Source organism: Prionailurus bengalensis, chromosome E4 (assembly GCF_016509475.1).
Source record: "Prionailurus bengalensis isolate Pbe53 chromosome E4, Fcat_Pben_1.1_paternal_pri, whole genome shotgun sequence".
In the NCBI taxonomy this organism is placed as follows: Eukaryota; Metazoa; Chordata; class Mammalia; order Carnivora; family Felidae; genus Prionailurus; species Prionailurus bengalensis.
This window is the reverse complement of record NC_057360.1, coordinates 68608376-68626700: the sequence shown is the minus strand read 5'-3', so window position 1 is coordinate 68626700 and position 18325 is coordinate 68608376. Positions and strand designations below refer to the sequence as shown.

The window sequence follows — 18325 nt, the reverse complement described above, 5'->3', positions numbered from 1 at the left end:
TCACGTTAACTAAATGTTGGGGGTTTGTCACTTTCCTTGAGACAATAGGAAATAATAACGGAAAACCTTGGGAGCAGGAAAGGGGCAGGAAGAGAGAGAAGATCCCAAGCAGACTCTGTGCTGTTAGTACAGATCCCACAAATCACAAGATCATGACCTGGGCCGAAATCAAGAGTCAGATGCTTAACTGACTGAGCCACCCAGGTGCCCCATTGGAAAACTTTTTGTAACCACTGAATTTAAATTTGTGGATTTTTCTCTTCAAAAATGTGGTATTAGGGTACCTGGCTGGCTTAGTCAGTAGAGCAGGCAACTCTTGATCTCGGAGCGTAGACTTTACTTTAAAAAAAAAAAAAAGTGTGGTCTTAGATTTTACATCATTGACCTTATCTGAAGATGACTGCCTGGATAATCAGATAATAGACTCTTTGGCTTATTTTGAGTTTACTTTAGAATAATTGTGCATGATTTTGGGATAGGGGGTGGATGTAGGAGTACTTACGCCTTTTAAAAGTTTAGATTTTTTTTATTTTTGAAGTCTATTTATTTTTGAGGGGAGAAAGAGAAAGTGCATGCATGAGCAGGGGAGGGCAGAGAGAGAATCCTAAGCAGGCTCTTTGCTGTCAGTGCAAAGCCTGATGTGGGGCTCCATCTCACAAATTGTGAGATCATGACCTGAACCTAAATCACAAGTCTGACGGGGCACCTGGGTGGCTCAGTTGGTTAAGCATCCAACTTTGGCCCAAGTCACAATCTCACGGTTCAAGAGTTCAAGCCTTGCATTGGGCTCTGTGCTGACAGCTCAGCTCAGAGCCTGGAGCCTGCTTCGAATTGTGTCCGTCTCTCTGTCCCTCCCCTGCTCTCTCTCTCTCTCTCTCTCTCTTTCTTTTTTTTCAAAACTAAACATTTTAAAAATATTTAAAGGGTCTGATGCTTAACCAACTGAGCTGGATTTTTAAAAATTAATTAATTTGCAAAAGTCACGTTTTGTTTCACCTTTCACCGTCTTCTGCCTAGTGCTACAAATCTAACCTTCTATGGTGTCAAAAAGGAAAATAAACTGGAGAACATAGGCTTATGCCACAAATAAGTTGCTAATGAAACCAGTTGGGAGTAATATTTGCTGCCAGGGGGTGTTGGATGTATTTGGGTAGATGAGATCGTATGAGAAAATGGCACCACCCTTGGGAAGATCATAGTAATTCCTTTTCCTTATAGAACCCAGGTAGTTCTAGCAGCTGTGCATACCATAGAGAACGGAAAAGGGGACAGGTTTCTGAAACTTGACAGGTTTTGAGATAGACCAGCTGAAAAGTCTATAAGCTATTTTTTTTTTTAACATTTATTTACTTTTTTGAGAGAGAGACAGAGTGCGAGTGGAGGAGGGGCAGAGAGAGAGGGAGACACAGAATCCGAAGCAGCCCTCAGGCTCCAGGCTGTCAGCACAGAGCCTGATGCAGGGCTTGAACCCACGAACCATGAGATATGACCTGAGCCGAGGTCGGATGCTCAACCAGCTGAGCCACCCAGTTGCCCCTATAAGCTAACTATTTTGAATGTAGTTTCCAGGGTTCCTGCTGCAGATTTAATTATAATGGTGGCACTGTTACTTAAGAATTGATGCTACTGTGAGCATAAAAAGACTCAGGAGCTATAATGTGGAATGAGCTTGGACTGGAAGAGTAGGCAACAAGGAGCTACCGGGTCCTGGGTGGATAATTTTTTCAAAAACTATTAGTAAACTATTGTAGGCTCTTTAGGACATGTGGGTATGATTTTGGTATAATTTTAAATGTAGTTTTTAACTTAAGTTTTTTAAGTTGTAGTAAAAATGTTTAGAATGTATAATTTTAACCATTTTTAAGTATATAATTCAGTGCCATTAGGTACACTGACCATGTTATGCAGTCATTAGCTTTATGCATCTCTAGGACTTTGTCGTTTCCTAAACAAAAACTGTATCCGTTACACAGTAACTCCCCCTTTCCCCATCTTCCCAGCTCCTAGTAACCTTTTCTATTCTCTGTCTCTATGAATTTGCCTATTCTAGGTACCTCATGTAAGTGGAATCATGCAATATTTGTCTCTTTGCGTCTTCTTAGCGTAGCGTTTTCAGAGTTTGTCCATATTGTGGCATGTGTCAGAAGTTCACTCCTTTTTAATGCTGAAAAATATTTCATTATGTGTGTATACCACATTTTGTTTATTCATCCATTTATGGACACTTGGAATTGGCTGGAAGTAAGTTGTAGACATCACAAATCCTCTGCAGCATGCTTCCCTTAAAGAAGGATATTTTTCTGTATGACCATGTTATCAATCCTGGAAAAATTAATAGCCGTTTTGTATTCTACTTGGTCCATATTCTTGGAAGTCTTTAGACATTTGTTAGCTGTTGCGGAGCACTGGGTCATTGTTGTTTGAGTAAGATGGTAACTAGGATAGTAAAGATCTGGTAGTCTCGGTGTTTGGGAATTTTTGTACATATTTTCTGCAAAAATAATTGTGAATCAAGGTGTGTGTGTTTATAAAATTCATTTTTTGAGGAATGAGGTTTTTTGCAGGACTTTTTAGCTTATTTTCCTTACCACGAATTTTCCCTTCTGCAGTCTGGAATGAATTATAGATTATTCTGCTTTGGGGAAAGTTTAATTGGGTTATATCACTTTAGGGAGTATAGGGAGAATACAGATGTAAAACCTGGAACAGAAGGCTCCCTGTAGTCCACTGTGTCCGGGCCAGGGCTATGCCTTCCTGGCTGTTACTTTGTCTTTAAAGCAAAGGTAATTGGTGTGTGTGTCAGGGAGTGGGGCTGGGGGATGGTGGTGAGGACTAGGTGTCGTTCTTATTCTTCTAAATGCTGGGTTGTTTGATTAGAGAATGTGCCCAAGAGTCAAATGCTATTGATTCATTCTGAATTCAAAGTTAACCTTTAGAAACTTTTAGTTTCCTTTTCTCCTTTGACATGAATAAGACTGTGTATGAAAAAGTTAGGAGTCACTGAATCTGAAGGAAATTAATTTTTTCAGCCCAGGAAACACACTTGAAAGATGGGGACCAATAACTAGGCCTTTGACTGATACGCCACGTGACTGCACCGGATCCAGATCTTGGCAATCCTTTTGGAAGCGATCCCTGCAGTCCATTAGCTATAAGCGCCTCCCCTATAAGAAGGACTTCAATTTTTCAGTGATAGGTATAGAATTTGTTTTGAGGTTCTGTCTGTACCCTCCATTTAAGCAGACATAAGTTAGTGGAAGTACCTTAGATTTGGATGATGAGAGGAGAATGGTTAACAGTTTCCCAGCTTTTATCTGTGGTTTCCCGATAGCAATCCATATTGATTAGATGTGAATGCTCTGCCCTTCTTTAGCATTCGTGGGAGATGGTCGGGAAGAAGAAGGGAGTCTCAGGACAGAAGGATGGTGGCCAAACGGAATCCAACGAGGAAGGCAAAGAAAATCGAGACCGTGACAGAGACTATAGTCGGCGACGTGGTGGGCCACCAAGACGGGGGAGAGGTGCCAGCCGTGGACGAGAGTGTATGCATGGGGCTTTAACAAAACCAGCTGTGGGTCAGTAATGTCTGGATTTCAGGGATGTCAGGGCCCTGGTAGGCTGGACCTAGTAACCATTATATCATCCTTCTGATTTTTTTCTTGCCACCATTTATTCCGAGACCTTGGTATCTCTTACATGTAGCGTTTTCTAGCTACAGCTACCAGTTTGGCATGAAATTACCTTGCAGTCATTTATAAAGTTGTCTGACTTCTAGCTCTCTGTTGTGGTTCATCACCTTTCCCCTGGTAACCATCATGTCCCATCCTTCCATCTCATTATCTCCTCTTGGTTTTTGTCTCCCCACCACCATCTGTATGTGCCACTTACATAATTTACATAAATTCCATTGACTCTGTTTTGGCTATCTGTGTTTTTAATTTTAGTTCGGGGTCAGGAAAACGGATTAGATGGCACTAAGAGTGGAGGACCTTCTGGAAGAGGCACTGAACGAGGCAGAAGAGGACGTGGCAGAGGCAGAGGTGATCAGTTTCTTGGGGGGTTGGATATTGGGGGCAGGGTATTCTTATTAGTTCTGTAGGGGTCGTCTTTATTTGAAAACAAATTCACATGACATCTCATTACCTAAATTGTTGACAAATCATGCAAATTCTAGAGATTGCTGAGTGAGCAGTGGGAAAGAAGGTAGGTGTCGTTTATGTTAACGTATTTGCTTAAGGACCCAGAAGCTTGGTCAGCAAAGGAACAATCTGTCAATAGTAGTGATTGCCTACTGTGTTATATTAACTATACTACAGGGTGAAAGAAAGAGCATCTAATGATATCAACCACTTACTATTCCAGAGTTGCCTCAATTGGCAAGGTACTTTTTATATCAACTTTTAAAATACTTCTCCCTTCCTCTCTTTGTGTCTTTTTTTCCTTTAAGGTGGCTCTGGTAGACGGGGAGGAAGGTTTTCTGCTCAAGGAATGGGGTAAGTTTCATTGATTTGATGTCACAGTCTTTAAATTTTTTCCCCCTAATCATTACCATAATATCCTAGAGCGGCTAGTGTCCTGATACCCTGAGGATAATGTGCAGCCCTAACCAAAATGTGATCAGAAAGATTTCTAGACCACTTAATCAGATGAGTGTGTAGATGTAGTGCTGGAGATAAGCATTTACTACTTGGATCACCTCTAGCTCATAACTTCATTGGAATGCATGTATCTGCTGTTTTCCAAAATTCAGTGTGGATTTTATTATGATTATAGATGTCCTAACCCAAAATAGGTAGTAGACATAAATTGAGATTATTCCATGGGATTGTTCATTTTTGCTGGTGCTGCTTGGAGGTCACAGACTCTTTTAAGCTATTTTTCCCCACACCCTCAGAACCTTTAACCCAGCTGATTATGCAGAACCGGCCAATACCGATGACAACTATGGCAATAATAGCGGGAATACGTGGAACAACACTGGCCACTTCGAACCAGATGATGGGACGAGTGAGTGACTGCTTATTGTTTCTGGTCTTTAAAAACCTAAGGAAATAACTATTTTGAGGTTATGGTCATATTAAAAAGTGGAGGAATAGTTTTTTGGTGCAGAGATAAGGGAGGAAGGGATGGCGATCGAAATACTGTGTGTTCTCCTTGCTGACTGTGTGCCTGTGGGCACTTTACACGTGCTGGTTCTCTTGGTCTTCATCACTCACCTGTGAAATTGACACTGTTCGTCATCTCCACATGCCAGACCTTACACTCAAAGGGTGGTCATGAAATTTGCTCGTATTTGAACTCAGAATTGTTTGACCCTAAGAGCCCATGCTCTTTCTGTTACACTGTGTGGCTGCCATTAGTTCCAGGTGCGTTTCCTAGTGTTTCTGTTAGGGTTTCTAGCTTGGCCTTTTGGAAAAGTATTCTTAATTAATTAACTAGTTAATTATGTCACCACTTGTAGAGATGAACAAGGCCCAGAATCAAAGCCCACTGTCAGTTTGTTTTCTGGCACTGAGATAATATCTTTTTTACCTTCATTTTTGGAAAATCTCAGTATCTGGGCAAGAAGGAAGCCGCAGCTTTCTAGCTGTTTATTGAATAGTTTTCTGGGTGTGGAATTTTATGAATATTATGGGATTTGAATAAGGTTGCTTTTTTGGTTAGCTGACTTTTGCTGTTTGTGTCTGAGTAGGCTATATATATTTAAGGGTATGTTAGGCTTGTGGGACAGACAACCCACAATGTGTTTGAGAGTGAAAGATACTTTTACCCCTTTAAGTAAGAACAGTCCCTGGGCTGCGGAGTATTGTATTCTTACGAGATCCCCTGCTTCTTTGTGGCTGAGCCAGCACAGGAAGAACTTGAGACTTTTTTCCCTTATAAAGGGGGGAATGGGTTAATAGTAGAGTGTGAATTCAGCTTTTTAACCCCTTATCTATTTATTTGCTTTGCCCCTTTTCAAAGATCATTGATGTTTCTCTCTCTCTTTAGGAGGGTCTCTGGCACAAACAGTTCATCTATTGCCCACGAGACGTTATACCTCAGGTCCTGAATGTTATGTGCTTGTAATTTACCAGCTATTTTACAAATTCGTTTTAAATACAGTTCTCCCATTGATGGAGGCTGAAGTTGAGTTATTGACAAGATGGAAATCTGTTTTAATTCCCGGACCATTTGGCTATGAACTGTCTTTTTGTTATTTTAGGAGGTATAACGCCACTCTTGATGGCTTGTAGAGGCAGTGTGGTAGCAGTCTGAATACCAGAAGTGACTGCTTTTGAGCACTAGTTTTTGGGTATTTGGCTTTTTTCTCATTGGCAGAAAAGATAATAGACATTAAGGGATTTGTTGTTTTCAGTTGTGGATAGAAAATCAGGCATGGAGTCCCAGTCCTAGATTGCAAGCCTTAGCTGTTTTCAGCAAGGATCTGGTTTGGAAAGCAAGGAAGGATGAGGTGTGTGTTTATTTATACTGAGGAGAGAATAGCAGATTTGGGAGGTTAGAATCCGAAATCGGATTTGTGGCTGAATGAAAAGCTGTGTGATGCTGATCTCGTCTTGTGCGTGTGAACGTGTTGGGTGTAGCTTCATGCGTTCCTGCTGTTGTTAATTTCACAGTATGAAGTGACATTCGTGCATGATCTCTTTTTGTGTTTTCATGATAGCAAACTTCAAATTCCCTTTTTTATTTAAAAAGAAATTGAAACCTACCCTTAAAATATCCACAGGTACAGTGGGAATTGTTTTGGGGCAAATGTTCTCATTCAGAAGCAAAATTTCACTGCTTGTGTTTTTTTTCTTTTTTGTTTCAGGACTTGATTTCAGTGGGGTTGAGGGGTCAAATTATCCCCGAAAATTTGAGACTGCTCCTGGTATGATACATCCAGGTGCCTAACTGCCCCGGATATTTTTATAGATTTTTATGACTTGGAATATCTGTGGATATGTCATTTTTCTGTTTCCCTGCTTTTTTTTTTCTTTTTCTGCCTTTTTTTCTCATATTCTGTGCCTGTTTTTTCTTAAAAATTTTTGATCATTTAATGACTATTTAACATTTACATTGACTGCTTTCTGCTGACAGAATGGAAACCCTTACCTATCGCTCAGAGCCTTAGCACTCCTACTGTTCTTTCATGCCTTTTCAGTACAGCCTTCTTGGCCATGACTGTGCATCTTGTCTTGGATCAAGTAGGCATCTGCATTCTTCCTTTGCGTCTTAGACTAGTCACGAGAGTGCAGGAGAACATTGCTGCCTTGACAGAGAGCCCATCAATAGGAGATAACTTCTCAGGTCACTTCCAACTCCAGGATTATGTATATGTGTTAACCCAGATCTTGGGTTCCATTTATCCAAGGCAGGTTGGATGTCAATGGAGAGGAAGAGTAGTGTCACCAAAGAGGGAGAGAAGAATATGGTTTGTAATTTGTCTGAACTGAAATTGGACTTTAGTGTGATTTGGAGAACGTTGCCATTATTAAGTGGTTCGGAATTTCCCTTGTGCGGTTATAAGTGGTCCTGGAAGAAGCATTATAATGACTATCTTTTTCTTTATGAAATAGGGTTCTAAAGATTTTATTTTTAAGAAATCTCCACACCCAATGTAGGGCTTTGAACTCAATCCTGAGAGGAGGAATCTCATGTTGTACTGACTGAGCCTACCAGGGGCCCCTAGAAGAATTTCATATGGGAATATAGGTATTAGAATGTTTCTCTTCGGTGACAGTGAATATCTGAATGCCAGATTTTCATTCTTTTTTCTTTTTCTTAAAATTTTTTAATGTTTATTTCTGAGAGAGGGAGAGTGTGCATGAGCAAGTGGGGGAGGGGCAGAAAGAGGGAGACAGAACCCGAAACAGGCTCCAGGCTCCGAGCCATCAGCACAGAGCCCGATGAGGGGCTCAAACTTGTGAACTGCGAGACCATGACCTGAGCCGAAATCGGACTCCCAACCCACTGAGCCACCCAGGAGCCCCAGACTGTAATTCTTAAAAGAAGTTTTCTCCATTTGGAGAGAAGGCTTGAAGAATTGATCAACATGTACTGCTGTTTTAGAGAAGAAAATAAGGAGCGTTCTTGTCCTTTGCAGTAGTCAGGTGTCACTTCTTACTGTGGTCCTTCAGTTGAAGGGAAGAATCGTGCTTCTCGTAGAACAGTTTCCTTTTCTGAGGATATACGTACACATGAAGCAAAACAAGGGGAGTGTGGAAGGTGGTTTTACTGCTGATGGAACTTTCCTATAGAAACCATCCTGACTTTGTTATGACCAACATGGGGCGAGTATATGACTGCGTTGTCTGCGCTGTGCCCTTGGCAGGTTAGAGGTCACGTTCTGTAGGATTAGGACTAGGATAATAACAGACATGTTTGCTTTTTCAGTTTTGTCCAATGTCTTCTGAAAAGGCGTGGAAAAGAACAGACTCATGAGGGTTTCTTCCGGTTTGACCAGTGAGATCGATACACTTGACTTCTGCTGAGTATGCATTTTTACATTGAGTTCTGATAGCAGGTAGTTGTCAGTGCCCGCAGTTTGGAAGCCTGTCTTCCGCTGCCCTTCCACTGCCACATGGCAGCCATTCGTGTTCCCCCCATCACCGCCACTCTCTCTCTGCCCGTCGTGCTGTCTCCTACCAGGTGAGAAGGCGTAGTGTACGTCTGGTGTAAATTGGCTGCTGCTGTCACTTGAGTTGACCACTAAGGCAGAGGGCTTGAGGGGTCTTCAGATGTTGCCTGGAGCATTGGACCCGTTGCCCCTCGCTCCCCCACTCCCCACTATCTCTGCTGTTAAAGCTGTGTAACAAAGCCTGGAAGTAGGTGTGAAGTCATAATCTCATGAAAAACCCTGGTCTTCTGACGTATCCCTTTCTAAATAGTCTTTTCCTCCCCCCTGGAACCTAGGAATCTCTTCTGATTACTAAAATCTGGTTACTCTTTCGGCTGCCGGAACTATTAATACATTAGTGTTTTTGCACATGCTGTGTACTGGCACTTAAGTTACTTCACTGTTTTTCCTTTATTGCCAGGTGCGTGGAGGACCGCGGCAGAGGAGTGGGGGACTGAAGACTGGAATGAAGACGTAGGTATTCCCGGGTCACTCCTCACTAGTGCTTTCTATCCCTTAGTGGTGTTTAGGGATAGAAAATGGGTATATTTCTACCCCTTCAAAATTCACCCTTAAGATTCTGACCCAAAACTTTTACATCCAAAATAGTGTTCTGAGCCAGAACATTTCACATATGTTATATGAAGGAGACTGGGCATGAACAGCACTCTATGGAACCAGACTATGGAAAGGGCAAGTGCACCTGTGTAAGTCCAATATCTGATTGTCGGATTTATCCCAGCAAGAGATGGTGGTTGGGTAGAGCACCAGAAATGGAGTTAGGCAGGTAGTGCCTTGAGTAACAGCTGTTGGTGGCCCATGACTTCTCTTGAGCCAGTTCGGCTATTTAGTTCCTATTCGGGCACTGGTGTTTGGTCCTGTGATTGGCTTAGAGGTGGGTGCGAAGTGAGAGAGTACCGCGTCCTCGAATTCACAATCTGGTTGGTTCTGAAGCCCAGCTTCATAGTTGAGATGAAAGTAGAGATCTTCCAGCGTGACTCAACGTGGACAGCTCAGTCATGGGTGTCACAGAGGTGGCACATAAGCCAGCACTCTGAGCTCACTGGAGTAGCACTTGAGTAAAAGAATTCTGCTCGTTCTTGGTCACAGTCAGGATTTTGTTGTGAATTGTAGTTTTCAGTGATCATGGATTAAATCCTGTTTTAACATTTTTTTCAGTCTGCTTTCTATACTTATATATATTTAGGCAAGGCAGCTTTTATGGTGACATGGTGACCAAACTTTGGGTTTGCCAGACCTGAGTGTTTAAAATTTCAGATGCATCAGCATTAGAGGATGATTTCTTTTCTGTTGTAATTGAGCTAGACTGCCTCGTGAATACTTTCTAGGATTTGGTTTGGTCTGTTTTTTTTTTTTTTTTTTTTTTCAACGTTTTTTTATTTTTATTTTTGGGACAGAGAGAGACAGAGCATGAACGGGGGAGGGGCAGAGAGAGAGGGAGACACAGAATCAGAAACAGGCTCCAGGCTCTGAGCCATCAGCCCAGAGCCTGACGCGGGGCTCGAACTCACGGACAGCGAGATCGTGACCTGGCTGAAGTCGGACGCTTAACCGACTGCGCCACCCAGGTGCCCCTGGTTTGGTCTGTTTAAGCAACTTTCAGAGAATGATATATTTGGGGAAGTGAATTCCCTGTTTTTGGAGAAGAGATTTTAGTCAAAAAGTGAAAACAAAACCAAAGCAAGTTTTGAATGGTGGAATGAGCTATTCCCTACAATTGTTTACCTAATTTTAGGGTCTTAGAATGCAAAGGGTAGGTGTAATAAAGTCACTATTAAGGCAAAAATTGCATATAGTTGAAATCATCCCTACCGAGACCCTAATTCACCAGCACTTGGGTCCTTACTGCTCAAAAGCCAGGAATGAATTTCTTTCATTTTGTCTTTGTCTTGGCTGTAACCTTTCTTTTTTTGAGAGGAGCAGTGGAAGATAAAGTTTGGTTTGGGTAAGGGTGTGAGTTGGGAACTCTAATGGGAAAGTATAAAAGGGTTTTCTCTCTTTTTTGTAGCATGTGTATTCAGCTTTCTGTAAGTTCAGTGTGCATGTCATGTGACTCCCATTGTATTTCATAGGGTTTCTTGATTTTACACTTTTGATAAAGTCATATCTAGAAGGGTAATGGAGGTGAGTCCATGTAGGTTCCTCCGGCTAGGTGGTTTTCTCTTCTGAGCGTTTTCCCTTTTCCTTGGTGTTAAGTTCCCCTTACCTGAGCCAGGTTTCTGACTGTAGTCCACTTAACACCAGAAGTGACTAATCCTTCTGTTTTCCAGCTTTCTGAGACCAAGATCTTCACTGCCTCTAATGTGTCTTCAGTGCCTCTGCCTGCGGAGAATGTGACAATCACTGCTGGTCAGAGGCAAGTGTGTGGTAAAGTTCAGTGTCCTTTCCCAAATGGGCCTGGTGAGAAGGGGCTGTAAGGAAGAGCAGCAGTGGGCCTTCTCGAGCTCCCATGGTGCTGGCAGTAACGGGAAGCAAGCATGTGAGGCTGATCGGGTTATAAGAGTTGGTCTACTGAATGGGAGTCCATTTTTTACAATTTTAAAGATGATTCTTTCCAAAATAGCCCCTTTAATTACATAGGTCAACCTGAATTAAAACTTAGCATGATTGAGCTTGTCTGGTAGTAAGGTAAAGTTAAACATGGAAATGTTTTCATTTATTTCAGTTTGCAGAACTGTTCAGTAGCTGCTTCTCTTGCTTTATAATAATGATCTTTGTCTGCCAAGCCTACTGAGTAAAATGGTCATTTTCCCCCTAGGATCTGGCTAATGAATTTTTTAGAACTTGAACCTTAGTTATTGGGGTTAGTAGAGGGAGGTGCACTTACTAGGAATATTTTTATTCCCAGAAAGCCTCTTGGATTATTTCTAGACCTGGGTATGATAGCTGATAACTCAGAAGCCCGAAGCATGCTAGGAATAGGACATTAGGGGCATCAGAGGCGATGTGTGTTGTTTTTCTGACACCAGTATCTCATTTTACTGACATCAGTCCTTCAATTCTCTGAACACCAACAAGGTATTTAGTAATTCAGTTCAGTTCTGCCACTTGCCAGAGTTAGCACAGACCCTGATTGATGCCTCCATCCCAGAAGACTGCCCTTGCTTCCGAGGTGTGAGGTCCACTGCAGATGAGTGCCCAGGCTGCCCACACCCTTCTGCCTGGCTGACTGCAGATTTGGGGATTCTCACAGCCTACCCCACCCCTCACCCCCTGCTTAGGTTCAGAAATCTGCTAGAATGACTCGGAACCCAGGGAAGAGTTACTTGCCATAACTGGTTTGTTATAACCAGTACTCAGGTACAGTGGCCAGTTGGAAGAGATGCGCACACAGGGCAGGGGGTGGGGTGCCTTCCCAGTACATTCATCAACATTCAGGGCATCCACTAACCCAGAAGCTCACTGAATCTCCCTGTTCTAGAGTTTTAATCAAAGTTTCATTACTTAGATAGGCCTGATTGACTAAGCCATTGGCTGTCGAAGGCAGTCTCCAAGCTCGTTCTGATTCTAGAAGTGGGTAAAGAGAGAGTGCTGGGGCTGAAAGTTCTAACCCTCTAATCCCATTGCTGGTATTCCTGGTGGCAGCCCACTTCCTGCAGCTCTGGGGGGGTGGGGCTCCCACCCTGAGTAACCTCGTTAGCATGGACTTTGGTTGAAAGGGCTCATTACGAATAACAAGAGACACTTAGGAAATTTTAAGGGTTTTAGGAGCTCTGTGCTGAGAACTAGAGGCAAAGCGGAACTATACCTGTGCTCCTTAGACCACAGGTGACTTGGGAAGTTCTACGGAAGTTGGGGGGTCAATTCCAAAGATACTTGAAGGTGCCGGTGCTCTGGCAAGTTTTTGTGTATTGGGTATTGGTAATGGCAGGTATTCATTATTAAAATATTCGTTAAAAATTTTGTAAATTTTGGCCCCAATGTGAAGCTGTTGCATTAAAACTAACATTTGCTATTCCATTAAATTAATTTAACTAAATTGAAATATTTAACATTATGGTTAACAGTGCCATTAGAACACAGCTAGATCCTGTAGTGGTTCTCACACATCATTTATTTTGGTCAATTAAGCATTTCTGGTCTTTGTGTTTTTGATGAGTGACTTTATTTTGATCTGACCATACTCTGGGAGTTGGGAATGCTAGAATGTTCTGTCATTATTCATGAGTATATTCTGTCTCTCCACTAGAATCGACCTTGCTGTTCTGTTGGGGAAGACACCATCTTCAATGGAGAATGATTCCTCTAATCTGGATCCATCTCAGGCTCCTTCTCTTGCGCAGCCTCTGGTGTTCAGTAATTCAAAGCAGAGCGCCATAACACAGCCCGCTTCAGGAAACTCATTCTCTCATCACAGTATGGTAAGTAAGAGACCCAGTGCCCTTTAACTCCAGCACGTACATGGAGTACTGCCTTCCGGTGACAGGTTTGGGGTGGGGTAAAACATCCCCTTTAAGTAGCCTTAAGTAGCCCCCACTAAGTAGCCTTGGTGGTAGGGACACACAGTTGGGTAGTAGGGTGCTGTGCAGTAGGAGGACTTAGTTTTGGACAGACTGAATCGTCCTCTAAAAGTGAGTCCATATCACTTACCAGACACTCACTGTGCCAAGTGTTAATTTGCTGTTGAAGAGGAAAAAAAAATGACATCAAATTTTAATCCTTTTTCAATTCTCGTTAAACTTTGATGGGAAGTTGTAGCACTTGCCTATTTCTCGATAGCAGAATTGCCGTATAAATCTTTAAACCAGATGTTTCTGGACTCAGCTTCCAAAAACTTGGGGTTTTACTGAATGTTTCTGCTTACTAGCTGCCCCTCCCCTTCTCTGTAGGTGGGGATAAGAGCGCTTGCTCTGCCTGTCATACAGGGCTGTAGGAACATGAAATAAGATTGTGGATAAGGCCACACAAATGGCGGAGCAGCAGTGGTATTAGTCATTAACACCTAGAGTACTTCAGGCATGTGAATTGTTGACTCAGTTAAGAAATTCAAGGTCGTTAGTTAACGACCAAAGCAAAGGAATCATTTAAGGGTAAACAGTGATGCAAGGACCAGTGTTTTTTTTTTAACAAATCATAAGAAAAACTTTCTCTTTTTTTCTTTTTGCATATAATTTTATTTTTCCAGTAGTAGGATTGTAACGATTACTTCATTTTTATTATTTTTTAATGTCTGTTTATTTTGAGAGAAAGTGCACACGAGTGTGCAGGGAGGAGCAGAGAGAGAGGGAGACTCCAAGCAGGCTCCACACTGTCATCGCAGAGCTCAGTGTGGGGCTCGATCCCATGACTTTGAGATCACAACCTGAGCTACTGTCAAGAGTCAGATGCTTGGGCGCCTAGGTGGCTCGCTCAGTTGAGCGTCCAACTCTTGGTTTTGGCTCAGGTCCTGATTGCAGTGTCGTGGGATCAAGCCTCATGTCAGGCTCTGTGCTGAGCATGGAGCCTGCTTAAGATTCTTTCTCCCTCTGCTCCTCTCCCCTGCTTGTGTTTTTTCTCTCTTAAAAAAAAAAAAAAAAAAAAAGATGGGGCGCCTGGGTGGCGCAGTCGGTTAAGCGTCCAACTTTAGCCAGGTCACGATCTCGCGGTCCGTGAGTTCGAGCCCCGCGTCGGGCTCTGGGCTGATGGCTCAGAGCCTGGAGCCTGTTTCCGATTCTGTGTGTCCCTCTCTCTCTGTCCCTCCCCCGTTCATGCCCTGTCTCTCTCTGTCCCAAAAATAAATAAACGTTGAAAAAAATATATTTAAAAAAAAAAAAGAAAGAAAGAAACATTAGAGAACCAATTTTCCCTAAAATTTAATAGATGTAAAACAAAATTTTAATGTAAATAACATAGGAGCTCGCTATACACGGACATTACATAATATGCTGTATCTTTAAAGCTTGCACTTGTAGAATATCTGATAATCGTTACCATCTGGGATCATCTCCCTGCCATAGTCCTATACTTTTAACTCAACTTCGGGTGTTTGTGTTTTTGTTCGTATAATTTTGTGACATAGACTGAAGTGGGAAAAATGTCTTCCCTTGAGTTGGACTGATTGGTTTCATTTAAGAGAGCGCTGCTCATTGATGGTGATGAGGAAGGATATGGTTGAATAAGAACCTAAGGGAAACTAGATCGAATCTCCCTGAAGATGTTTTGGAGTAGTCAAGGCCATGTGGTTCATCTGCTGGACTAGGCTGGTGGTCTTACCTAGCAGTAGGGAGTGGGGGAAATCCCCCAAAAGCGTAAGAGTAAATTTTGTTTTCTTATTCGTGATTGTCCTATAGAACTTGGATACACACAGAGAAAATGAATCATACGGACTCGTTATTTGATTGTGTGGTGCAGAGATGTTGACAGGCCCTTAGCTTTCTTTTCTTTGTCTTGAAGTGAGGCTCCGGTTAGCTCTCCTTGTCACTTTTGAGCTGTTTAGTGGAAGGGGCAAAATGAGCCTTAATGGCTGAACTGAAATTTCGTATTAGCCTTCGTATTAATTTGGTAATCAAGTACTGCTTGGAGCGCCCGGGCAGTTAAGTGTCCGACTTCAGCTTAGGTCATGACCTCACAGTTCGTGGGTTTGAGCCCCCCACGTTGGGCTCTGTGCTGACAGCTCGGACCCTGGAGCCTGGTTTGGATTCTATGTCTCCCTCTCTCTCTGCCCCTACCCCATTCACACTCTGTCTCTCTCTCAAAAATGAACAAACATTAAAAAACAGTTTAAAAAAATAATCAAATACTGGTTGATGTAAGCCTTTTTATTTATTTACTTATTTTTGAGAGTGTGCGTGTGCAAGTGAGTGAGGGGCAGAGGGAGAAAGAGAGAAGCAGGGCTCACCCGAAGTAGGGTTTGTGTTTGTCCGAAGTGGGGCTCTTGCTCACCCGACATAGGGCTCGAACTCATGAACCGTGAGATCATGACCTGAGCTGAGGTCAGATGCTTAACAACTGAGCCACCTAGATGCCTGATGTAAACCTTTAAAAGGAAAAAAATTCCGGGGTGCCTGGGTAGCTCAATTGGTTGTGTCCGACTTTTGATTTGGGCTCAGGTCATGTTGTGAGATCGAGCCTTACATTGGGCTCCATGCTGAGTGTGGAGCCTGCTTGGGATTCTCTCTCCCTCTCCCTTTCCCCTGCTGCTCTCTCAAAATAAATAAATAAGCGTTTGAAAAGAAAACTTACAAAAAATAAAAATTTTTTAAAGGAGAAAAATTCCACCAGTCATTAGATCTTTATACCTGAGGAGGGAGGAAGTAATGGTGTAAATTTTAATGATGCTTATTATGTACCATACACATATTAAAGGCTTTAATACATTATTTCATCCCCCTACAGCTTTATGCAATACTATTTTCATTTGCTTTCAGGTGAGGAAAATGAAGTACAGAGAAATCACAAATAGGTTTTTCCACAATTACATAGCCAGGATTTGGACCTAGGCAGTCTGACTCCAGAGACTGTGCTCTAATGGACTAGACTGTATACTCAGTCTGGTGATATTCTTTACTTGTCGGGTCTCTCCTGGCTCCCCCTGTGTCTGAGTGACTTTCCAAGTGTTTCCAAGTGGTGAACACGTCTGCTTGCCATAGGTCTCTCTCATCCCTCTCTGTGTCGGTCTGCAGGTGAGCATGTTGGGGAAAGGGTTTGGCGATGTCGGCGAAGCCAAAGGTGGCAGCACCACGGGCTCTCAGTTCTTGGAGCAGTTCAAGACTGCTCAGGCCCTGGCCCAGCTGGCGGCACAGCATTCTCAGCCTGGAACCACCGCCACCTCCTCTTGGGACATGGGCTCTGCCTCACAGTCCCCATCGCTGGTGCAGTACGGTGAGAAGGGTGGAAAGTGACGTGTTGGAACATTACCACCAGGAGCTTGCAGGAGTCGGGGGTGGAGAATGTTTCTTGAAGTCAGGAGAAGGACAGCCACCTGGCTAGTTTCCCATGACTGATACCCTCTAGTCACACAGGCTGAGTTCAGAAAGCTAGGAAGTAGTAAAAAGTTTGAGGCTCGGTGTCTCTTTAACCGAGTTTAGACATCTACATCGTAGCTGCAGTCTTCTGTTGACCACGGAGTGTTTGGACTCTCCCTAGATTGGTCTTCAGTGTTTGAAAAAACGTTGCCTTAGGAGGTTTGTGGGCTTGGCATTATGTAGGACCTTTCGCTCTAAACATGGACAGTTTGTACGTTCCTGTCTTACACAAGCAGGCTAATAGTGCTGATTTGATTAGGCTGTACTTAGAACAGATACGATGTGTGATTCTCACTTTTAGAAATGAGAGTGAGTCCTAGATGAGGACTTGTTTATGTGACGTACTGATTCTTGAGGGCCTTGTTTATGGCTCGAGAGAGGATAATAGCGTTTCACTGACGTTCATCAGCATCCCTGACCCCATACATACCGGGACTCTCCGTGCAGATTTGAAGAACCCAGACGATTCCACAGTACACAGCCCCTTCAGCAAACGCCAGGCTTTCACCCCATCTTCAGCCATGATGGAGGTGTTCCTTCAGGAGAAGCCGCCCACGGTGGCCACCTCCACCGCTGCACCTCCACCGCCCTCTTCTCCTCTGCCGAGCAAATCCACCTCGGCCCCACAGATGTCTCCCGGGTCTTCAGATAACCAGTCCTCCAGCCCTCAGCCGGCTCAGCAGAAATTGAAACAGCAGAAGAAAAAGGCCTCCTTGACTTCTAAGGTACTTGAACTTTGTGATGGGTGTCATTTTAGGGCAAAGGGGATGCGGGATTTGGGAATCAAGATCGTGAGGGGATAGTTTGCAAATTTGAAACAGGTTTTTTTTTTTTTATCAGTCTTATAGTAAGATTGTAATAAAACCATTACCTTCTCGTTACAGATTCCTGCTCTGGCTGTGGAGATGCCTGGCTCAGCAGATATCTCAGGGCTAAACCTGCAGTTTGGGGCATTGCAGTTTGGGTCAGAGCCTGTCCTTTCTGATTACGAGTCCACCCCCACCACGAGCGCCTCTTCAAGCCAGGCTCCAAGTAGCCTCTATACCAGCACAGCCAGGTAGAGGGGAAACCTCAATCAAGACTTTTTTTGTCAGGCTTTTACCACTTTTTCTGTCTCTTGCAGATTCCTAGAACTCCAAAGAGGCCCAAGCCTCTGATTGAAGGAAAAGTAGCCGATTGTAGCATTTTGTTAAGCATTTCAAAATACTGTTACTAAGATTATCTGTAACACTAAACAGATGGAAATATACCTCTTGCATACTTCTGGAGTGTCCACGCCTAGTTCTTGTTTTTTGTTTTTTTGGTTTTTTAACAGAAGCATCCACCACTTTGTTTTTGTTTTTAAGTTTTTATTTGAGAGAGAGAGCACATGTCCTTGTGCTGTTCCTTGGGGGGGGGCGGGGGGCTGGGGGGGCAGGGCAGGGAAAGAGAAAAATTCGAAGCAGGCTCCACGCTGGAACTCTTGAACCATGAGATCATGACCTGAGCCAAAATCAAGAGTCGGACGCACAACTGGCTGAGCCTCCCAGGCGTCCCCACGCCCAGTTCTTAAGAGGTGCGTATAGCACCTCTAACAGGAGGACCTTGGCATCTGGCTAAAAATGCTTTTGACATCTTTGGTCCTTTGGTGTGGGCCTTATGCATATGAAGGGTAGGACTCTGGCCTCCTAAGAAAGAGGTAGTAGCATCAATAGATGACACAAGTAAAAAAGAGCCTTTCCTACCTTCTCTGGTAAGTGTCACGAAGGGCCAACATAAGCAA

The 18325-nt window shown here is 43.2% G+C and overlaps 1 protein-coding gene across 50 annotated transcripts in view; it reads left to right on the top strand.

The window, feature by feature from the left end:
* UBAP2L (ubiquitin associated protein 2 like) overlaps positions 1–18325 on the top strand; it is a 40026-nt gene that overhangs the window by 6805 nt on the left and 14896 nt on the right. For 14 of the 50 annotated variants that reach the window (XM_043569170.1, XM_043569172.1, XM_043569163.1 and 11 more), the window contains exons 5-14: positions 3374–3542; positions 3945–4040; positions 4448–4493; positions 4895–5007; positions 9021–9073; positions 10891–10976; positions 12810–12981; positions 16222–16420; positions 17011–17288; positions 17448–17620. In XM_043569170.1, coding sequence (XP_043425105.1) covers positions 3374–3542; positions 3945–4040; positions 4448–4493; positions 4895–5007; positions 9021–9073; positions 10891–10976; positions 12810–12981; positions 16222–16420; positions 17011–17288; positions 17448–17620 — 1385 coding nt within the window. Of the gene's footprint in view, positions 1–3373; positions 3576–3944; positions 4041–4447; positions 4494–4894; positions 5008–6811; positions 6887–9020; positions 9074–10890; positions 10977–12809; positions 12982–16221; positions 16421–17010; positions 17289–17447; positions 17621–18325 lie in introns of all 50 variants that reach the window. The other 36 variants (XM_043569159.1, XM_043569148.1, XM_043569158.1 and 33 more) reach the window with 5 other exon arrangements.